The sequence below is a fragment of the Eurypyga helias genome, unplaced genomic scaffold (assembly GCF_000690775.1).
Source record: "Eurypyga helias isolate BGI_N326 unplaced genomic scaffold, ASM69077v1 scaffold42400, whole genome shotgun sequence".
Lineage (NCBI taxonomy): Eukaryota > Metazoa > Chordata > Aves > Eurypygiformes > Eurypygidae > Eurypyga > Eurypyga helias.
The window spans coordinates 1-9819 of NW_010228398.1; the positions used below are offsets into that span (position 1 = coordinate 1).

General features: G+C 40.9%; 1 protein-coding gene across 1 annotated transcript; it reads right to left on the bottom strand.

Moving 5' to 3' along the window:
• Positions 1-1232: 1232 nt before the first annotated feature.
• Positions 1233-7231, bottom strand: LOC104515213 (centrosomal protein of 83 kDa-like; the record flags this gene model as incomplete). The annotated part of the gene is given in 6 exon segments (XM_010159115.1): positions 1233-1484; positions 4890-5021; positions 5302-5344; positions 5346-5380; positions 6576-6726; positions 7083-7231. Coding segments are annotated over 6 exon segments (762 nt in total), but the record flags the coding sequence as incomplete, so codon positions are not given.
• Positions 7232-9819: the final 2588 nt, after the last annotated feature.

Consider the following 9819-nt stretch of genomic DNA (forward strand, 5'->3'; position numbering starts at 1 on the left):
CCTCCCTCGACCTGCTGGCCACGATATTACTGACCTTTCATATTATATAATAATATAATATCTAAATCTTTATCTTTGCTCAACAATATGTTCCAATAGAACAAAGGTCTTGAATTTCACTCAAAAGTCAGAACTGGTTTTACTAACACTGCCTGCACAGAATCACACACATTTGCAATCCTGCATCACAAGAGGCAGAGGTGATCTGACTTGGTTAGGAGGCAGCAGTTATTCCTAAGCAGTAAAGTCCTGGGCTGTAAACAGCAGTATGACTGTAAGTGGTGCTCAGAAAGATGTTGTATCTTGGCCTATACAGTTATACTAACTGAAGAATTAATATCATGGAATGGAAATAAAATGCAATTACTGTGAGTATTACAGTCAAGACCCTGAGCTTTACTGAGTATCAAAAAGTTAATCTAACCTACTATTTCACCTTCCTTTTCTGAACTGTCCTATTTCCAGCAGGAGTTTTTTTTATGTTTTCTAAATTAAGAATATTACAACACTTAAGTTGCTATCAGAGCATTTTGTAACAAATGCATACAGTGCTGGTAACAGCAAAAAGGAAAATGAACCATTCATCTGTACGCTGCAACTGTGCGAGAAATCTGCATGGAAAGACTCGCTACCTAGAGGGATAGCAAGAACCACAGGAGGACTGAAGACCATAGATGAGGAATAGAGTGGAAGCCTGGGAAACATACAACAGGCCAGAAATACCAAAGGTTCTTTAAGGGAGAGCAACAGCCAAGAACTAAGCAGTTGCAGTAGTGTGTTGGAGAAGGGAGAGACACAGGTACGCAAGAAAGATGATGACACACGAGGAAAGGATTAAGGAAATAGAGGAGCATTACATGACATTTAGAAAAGAATAAAAAAAATCTACTGTTGCATATTATTAACATATTGTCATCAGTTACTAAGTCCAGCCAAGTGACACGTGCTGACATGAGCATCTTACTGACTGCAAATGTGGATGTTTAAAAAGGAGATCATTCAACAGAATCTCTCAATCGAGCTCTCCACTTTTCCAACGTTGAATTGGCAATACAACACTCCCAATGTACTTATAATCTGGTTTTATATCCAAAATGTACAAATTCAAATTGTGGAGTCAATGGTAAAATTATCAGTGACTACTGTGACAGTTCTATCAGGCCAAGTATTATTCTCACTACGCTCTACAAGGGGGCAAAATACTAATAATAGTAACTTCTAAAAAAGCTTACCTCTAGAGACCTTGTCATAGCCTGCATCTCAGCTAACTGTCGCACTTGTACTCTTTGGATATTTTCTGCTTGCACACCACAATTGTCTTTTTCGGCTCTTAGTTCTGCTACTTCTGCTTCTAAGCCTTTTAATTTCTGATACAGTTGGGCCTTTTCTCTAGAGAGTGCCTCCACGCGTTTACTGTCCCTCGTGGGGTCAACGCTAACCAGCTGATTATGGAGTTCTTCTTTGTCTTTATCCAGCCTTGCAATCTGGTAGTTGTTAACCAGAAAAATAAAAGCTTTCATATTGGTTAGGTGTTAGGCAGCAACAACTACAGCAGTTGACAATTCAGGAAGGAGCAGCAGTGTGCATTTAAAATATTAAGAAATTACATTCACATTTATTTTCTTTTTTAGAGCTGTAAATTCAACAGACCCATTCTTCAGTGCCTTTTTGTACTCTGTGACAAAGTGAAAGCTTTGTCACAAAGCTTTCTGTGACTAAGGTTTGTCACAGAATCACAGAACGGTTTGGCTCGGAAGGGACCTTAAAGACCATCTAGTTCCAACCCCCCTGCCATGGGCAGGGACACCTTCCACTAGACCAGGTTGCTCAACGCCTCATCCAGCCTGGCCTTGAACACTCCCAGGGTTGGGGCATCCACAGCTTCTCTGGGCAACCTGTTCCAGTGCTTCACCACCCTCTCCATGAAGAACTTCTTCCTGATATCCAATCTAAACCTCCCCACTTTCAATTTAAACCCATTACTCCTTGTCCTGTCACTACAGGCCCCTGTAAGATGTCCCTGAGCTCCTTATCAGTCTGTGGGAGTAAAGCAGCACCCAGAGTAGAGCAAGAAAAGATTAGGGATCATTTAATCCACTGGAAACACACAAGTCCTTGGAATAGATCCAAGAATTTTGAGGGAGGTCACTGCTATCATCACAAGGCTATTCCCTATCGTCTTTGAAAAGTAATGGCAATCAGAGAAGGCTCCTGATGACTGGAAAGAGACAGACAGAACACCCATCATCACGATAAGCTAAAAGGTCAAGAAGAAGGATTCCGATACTACAGGCTTCACATCAGTCTCTGAAGGTTACAAAGCAAAACCTGTTAAGAGCCATTTCTAAAACACATGAAAGACAAGGTGATAGAAAGCAGGGTTTCCCAAGGGCAAATCATGTCTGACCTACTTCTTTGCTTTACTAGAAAGAGGTGATTGGCACTGCAGAGAGGGCAGTAGATCTTGTATACCTCGATTTTAACAGGGCCTTTGATACAGTCTCCCATAACCTTCTCTCTCACCAAATTGGTAAGATATGGGCTGGAAAAGTGGGTGATAAATTGGGTGGAAAACTGGCTGGGCTGCTGGGCTCAAAGAGTAATGATCAGTGGTGCAAAGCCCAGCTGACTGCCCATAACTAGTGGGTCTTTCCAATATCAGCACAAGGTCCAATACAGATTGATGTTCTCGTTAGTGACCTGGCTGATGGGAAGGAGTACACTTTCAGCAAGCTTGCGGGTGACACCAAACTGGGGGAAATGGTCAATGTGCTGAAAAGCAGAACCGGTACTGAAAGGGATCTGGACAGGCTGAAGGAATGGGCTGACTGGAACCTCTTAAACAAGAGCAAGTCAGGTATCTGAGATGGACTAACCCAGTGTAGTACAGGTTGGGGTCAACTGTCTAGGAAGCAGCTCCACGGAAAAGGATCAGGGGGTCCCAGTGGAAAGCAAGTTAACATTAGTCAGCAGAGTACCCTTGCAGCAAAGATGACCAACTGCATCCCGGCAGATTGGTGGAGGGATAGCTAGCAGAACCAGGGAAGTGATCCTTTGTACCCTTCCAGTACTTGTAAGACTGCATCTGGAGATGGTGTCCAGCACACAAAGAATAATGACCAACTGGAGCAAGTCCAGTGGATGGCCACCTAGATGGTCAAGTGGTGGGGAAACATGACATATAAGGACAGGCTGAGATAACTATGCCTCTTCAGCTTGGAGAAGGAGAAGCATGGTGATGGGAAGAGAGGCAACAGACAAAAGTTGGCACATGTTAAGTTCCAATTAGATATTAGGAAAAAGGTTTACTCTGAAGATGGTTAAATAATGGAATAGTTTGCTGAGAGAGACTGGAATCTCCACCCATACAGATGTTCAAGACTCGACTGGACATGGCCCTGAGCAACCTGATCTCACTCCACATCAATATTTTAAGCAGGATGTTGGACTAGGTCTCTTCCAACCTATATCATGATTCAACAATTCTATAACCACAACAGAACTCAACTCTGCTAGTAACTCAAGAGAGCCAACATGATTGGGTGCTGTCAGACAGAAAACAAAGCCTCCCCCTGCCCCCCCCCCAATCTTTCTGTTACAATGTAGTACAGTAGGTACAAACTAACATGGAGACTGTAACAAACATTACAAACATGAGTTATGTGGTTTGAACATAATATTGGGGACGAAACAGTGAGAAAGTAAGGTATGTAAGAGTTCTCTTGATATTTGGAGACTAGTCCAAACTCTGACCTGCAGCAGTGCTTTTGCAAGTTACACCAGTGATCTCCCCAGAGCAAAGCCAATTTCTGCAGCAAAAGACCTTCAAATCCCTTTTATTAGGAGATTCAAACACTTCTTGCATGACATGCCCAAGCCACCACTTAAGATTTAGGATGTTTTTGTAGCTTCCTTGTGCTAAACAACATGGAAGGTTAAAAAAGGCTCTGAGAGAGAAACTAGATCACATTGCGCCCTGGGCTCAAGGTAGTTTCATTCTCTGCAAGCGTGCTAACAAGCTGCATGGCTAGCACAAGCTCAGCAAGCCCACAAGAGAGGCAGGCTGTAAAGCAGCATGTGGGTTTAGCTCCGGGAAGGACAACTGTTCTGTTTTTAATGCTTTGCATTTGCAAATTTGGACTGAATCTGAAAGTGATGACTGCTTTGATTTGTCTCTCATGTTTGGACTAATACATTCAAATCTGGCATCTTAGGATATATGCTCCCAGACAAATACTTAAATGAATATGCAAATGACATATGCAACACTCATTTACACTGCTGCATATATTTGAAACATAAGCAAGCTGGCAGTTTATTTAGCTACACTTTGAAAGCCCAGTTCTGAAACAGAAAATTCATTAATGGTTTATTCAAGAGTTAATACAAGTGAAATACAGTTACCAAAGTTTCTGGTACCCTTTTGACCACCACTGCTGTGATCCAACTTAGCTGCAAAAGGTACCCTTGTATTAACGATAACTTCTGCTGCCTTCTTCTTGGATGAGCTGCTGCATCAGTAACTTAAAATCTAAACTTACATCAGTTGCTCAGATAACGTATTAATTTCAGATTAGCATTAATGTCTCAAATTCCATCACAAAAGCGATTAAAAAAAAAGCATTAAGCGAAGCCACTGGCTGTCATTTATGAGAAGGCAAGTCTATGCTCACTTACAACAGCACGAGGGATACTGCGACACATCACTGAACAAACCTAGAGAGACAGCTGTAGGCTAAGTCATAAAAGTGTTTTGAGAATCCAGAGAAGGAAAACAAACACGTTATGAAATGGTGTCAAACTGACAACCCGTCACGGACCGCCGTTTTCACAGTGTTCAAGCAGCTTTGTCATTGACGCGGTTTAAGCTACCGTAACCACCTATGTACCTCAGCCTCATATTTTATTTTCTTCTCTTCTAGAATATGTGCATGTTCTTCCTTTTGATGTTCAAATTCTGATTTCAGAAAAGTATGTTCATAACGAAGTTTGTTATATTCTGTTCTGTATTTTTCCACTTCCTAAGTTAGACAAAAAAAACCCAAAAAAACATCAATCAGAGAAGCTTTCAGATTTGTTTCCTGCAAACATCCATGCAAAGTTCCCATCACTTCACAGGTTATATTTGATGACCTGAATCCCTCCTTATCCCTTTTTAGGGTTTCAACCTTTGCCGTGTGGGGCAACAGTACCAGACAATGGCATACCTTGCTCCCCTTTCAGTTTTGATTTCCTAAGGTTTTAGGAACAACTATAGGCTGGTGATCACTACTCTAAATGAAAGAAAGTTTCAATACTTACATTTTCTAGCTTCTGGTAACGTTCTGCCATAGGCAATTCCAATAGCTTTTAACAGCTCTAATTTTTGAGGAGTTAGCACCTTAAGACAGAAAGGTATCATAAACAGTCATATTCATTTATTTACACTGTGATGGGACAAATAGCCAGGGAGAAAGTAATTCAAATATTATCTTATGAATCCTGCATAATTTTCTATGTTTTCCTAAAGAATTTCAATGGTAGTTACAGAAGCAAAAGAACATGATATTAGTGAACTAAAAATATTCTGGAAAGATAACAGAAGTATTTAAAATGTCAGTATTTACTGGCAGAAGCAATACAAATGTCAAGCTGAATGGCCACGAGATTTCTCTCCTCTGTTGGGGAGGGAAAGTGGTCTAACATAGAAGATAAAGAACTAGCATCTGGAAAACTTGCTTAAACAGTTTGATCCCAAAGGATCAAAATGAGCAAGACCAAACCAATTCTTTGTAAAATACACTAGGTACATGTTCTCCAACAGACCCATGGGTACTGGTTTGAAATGAAACCAAGATCAGGAAACATCCCCTGCCTTAACAAAATACCATGCAGCGTGGAGCATAAGTTTTCTTGGGTATGGTTAACACAGCAAACTATCTACCAAGAAAAAGTATTTCAAAAAAATCACCCACAACCTGTGGCATATTATAATTTATTCTACTTTTCTTCCACGTAACACTACTCAAGTCCCTAAAAACTAATTCTAGTTACAGTACCAAGACACATCTCCTCCATTCGGAGTCTGGGATTCTCTATTAGATGCTATATTTGTTTCCAAAGAACATGTCATGCATTAGGTTAAGGAAACAAGCAGTTATAGAAAGTGTCACCCAAGTTACCTTAAATGTTGGGTTTTTTCCGGTTTGGGTTTGCTTTTTTTATTTTTCTTTTTTTAAGATTAGGAAAGCTATCATCACAAAAAGAAACAAGAGACTTATCCTAATAGGTTTAGGCATCTAAGTTATCCTCAGCAGATGATCCTCCCCAAAACAGGAGAGCAAGCGCAGAGGCTGAAGCTCTTACTTTTAACATAGCACATAACAACAAGATTTGGAAGATTCAGTTAAACAAAACCACAGCAATTTCAACCTACATTCGCTCTAGAAAAGAACACAAAAAACACGCGTTGGGTGAATTTCAAGATATCTGAAACATATTCAAGTTGGGTATATACGTTACATAAACAGAAATACATGCATGGCCCTATTACAGGATTAAAATTCGTATGAAGTCCTGCCAGTAAATTTTTTCACCTGCATCTTCAGTTTTTCCAGCTCTTGTGTTTTACCCAGCAACTGCTCTTGATACTCAGCAAGAAGAACCTGAAATTTGTCATGTACAGTCTGTTTCTCAACTAACAACCGCTTCAGTTCATCTTGTGATTTTGTATACTCCTCCTGTAACCTGCAAGATAAAATACATCTTTATATTCACCCCGTAAAATTAGATCTTAAAGATCAAAAAAACTCACGGGCAGAAGCAAGCTCACAAACACCAAGTTAGAACTAAGCTATTAAATATCTTCTTCCTGTAACATACTGAAAAGCTATCCCTTATTTACAGGCATAAAAAACATTGCAGAAACGTAATTTACAATGTCTTAATGTATACAGAATTGTTTGTTTTCTAATACAAACAACACTCAAGTCTGTCCTTAAATACAGAAATAGCTAACACACATGCACAAATCTCTTTTCCACCTAACATTTAGCTTTGCCTTTCAATAGCTCAAATGAAGAAACCTGTTTAAAGTAGTGTACCTCAGATGTTCTGCCTTTATAGTTTGATAATTGGCCTTATGGTGTTCACATCGCATTTTTTCATCAATCAGAAGTTTTTGTAATTCTTGCGCATTAGCCATATCACCACTTCCAACCACGGGAGGAAGCAGACTGCCCGAAGGATCCATTTTACGATGACCGTTCACGATGAGTGTGGAAATAAAAGTTGACTTGTAACTAATCTACAACACCATCCACTTTTTCTGCTGACATCCCAGAAGATCATGTCACCTGAACAAATACAAGGACATGGAATTAGTAACAGGTATTTTCACAGTTCAAAGACTTCACAGGCTGCTTTTGCTTTTCAGTACAGAAGAATCCTGTACTCAGGATTAGAACCTGCAACTCAGGTTAGAAAACTCTGAGGAAAGGGCGACCCTTCTCCACTCACTGCCTGCCCTGAAAAGTAATAGCCCTTCCAGGGGCACAGAATAAACTTAAACATGGAGATTATTTGAGTTAATACAAAATACGCACAAGACGCTCCTAGCTGACAGATTAGGAGTGGGATTTGTACTTATGCTGTACACTGGGAATCAAACTATGATGCTACCAGCAGACTAATTATGCCTTCTGAGCCAGAGTTCAGCCAGAGGCCAGACATCAGACACAAACAGCTTTTACTACTACTTATCACAGTCCGTCACGCTATCCTAACAAGCTGTACTGCTCAATGCACCATCGTTGCAGCTGGAAGAGCAGATAATTCTCACTGCTGAATTCCTACCAAGCCCTCTCTGGAGAAGAGTTAAGGTTCCATGGACAGCCTGGAAGATACCTGCCAAAGCTCAGCCCTGAAATAGATCACTGATACGTCACTTCCTCGTTTCCAAAGTTTATCTCATGGTGGCTTGTGACCTTTCCAGAAAGACTTTTGCTAAGTGTGACAACATCGCGAACCCCCAACATCAGAAGGATATTGACCGGTTGGAGTGAGTCCAGAGGAGGCCACGAAGATGCTCCGAGGGCTGGAGCACCTCTGCTATGGGGACAGGCTGAGAGAGTGGGGCTTGTTCAGCCTGGAGAAGAGAAGGCTCCGGGGAGACCTTATAGCACCTTCCAGTACCTGAAGGGGCTACAGGGAAGCTGGGGGGGCCTTTTTACAAGGGCCTGTAGTGACAGGACAGGGGGGAATGGGTTTAAATTGAAAGTGGAGAGGTTTAGATTGGATATCAGGAAGAAGTTCTTCATGGAGAGGGTGGTGAGGCACTGGCACAGGTTGCCCAGAGAAGCTGTGGATGCCCCATGCCTGGAGGTGTTCAAGGCCAGGCTGGATGAGGCTTTGAGCAACCTGGTCTAGTGGAAGGTGTCCCTGCCCATGGCAGGGGGGTTGGAACTGGATGGTCTTTAAGGTCCCTTCCAACCCAAACCATTCTATGATTTTATGATCAGATTGGTGTGAGAAAGGTGCAAATCGACAGATGCTGAGAGACGCGGAAGTGTTCTAATATGCCTCATTAGTTTCTCTCGATATTACATGCAAAATGTATTAATCTGATCATTACTGACATTTCTAAAGGATCCGGGGGAGGGAGGACTGTAACTGAATTTTAGGGAAGCTACAAAGCTTTGAACCCAACTACTCTGCCATTTCAGCCTTTGGCACAACTGGACTGATGCCAAAGAACTCCACGGTTGCAGTGTACAAAGTGTAACTCAAAGTTACAAAGCGGAACTTTGGACAAAGTAAAACTCAAACAGGAAAAATGTCAAACCTCCACCATCACTGCAAACACTTCAACTTCTTTACATACAGAGTTGAACATACAGCGTTTTCTACCATTCCACTCTTTAAATATTTCACAGATCTGTCTTAAACACTTACCATTCCATTTTATAAAACCCTAAACCATAAGCAAGATTAAAATCTATCTTCCATATAGGACAACAAACATTGCATGACAGTGCCCATTCCACTAAAAGATGTAATAATGTCAAGCACGTCTTACATTTAAGTTTTCTTTCCCGTTTTTTCTTCCTCCATCACTAAAATGGGAAAAAGTCGGTGGAAAATCTACCAATTACAACGCTAGTACAGGCAAAGTGACAGCAGCAATTTTGTATTCTGCTTTACCCACATCTGCTGAAAGACAAAGGGGAAGAAATCAGAATAAAGAACATTCTCCTTAGTGCCTGTCCTATACGCACATCCAGTATCAAACATTAATAGTACAAGTTCCGTCTAATCAATACAGATTCTGTTTCATGCCTGAATTTTGTTGGTTGTGGGGAAACAACAGACAACAGCAATTTCCAATCTCTATATAAAGACATTTTCAATTGTTAAACCAACAGCTGTATGGGGCGAACTGGGCAGTGATCCTAAAGACAATAAACCATGCAAGAGGACATGAAGTCCTGGTACAGAGAGAAAACCCAAGGCATCACATCCCTAAGAATTTCTAAGCATACCACCGGGGTTACTGTGATCACTGTAAAAAGACAAAAGAACCCTCAAAAAACTACCAAACAAATAAAACCAACCACCAGGAAATAGTACTTTTCTCTGTTTCAGGTCTTTTATAAGATAGAGATACCAAATGTAACCATCAAACTGTAAGCCAAAGCTCACAAATAGGAACACAGGATTTAAAGTCAGGTCTGGATCCGGCAGCTTGAGTAAGAAATGGCATAACAGATATAAAATCAACGACACCAAAACACACTGTGTTTTCTGACAGCGTATCAACCAAAAGAAAAAAAAAGGCAATGC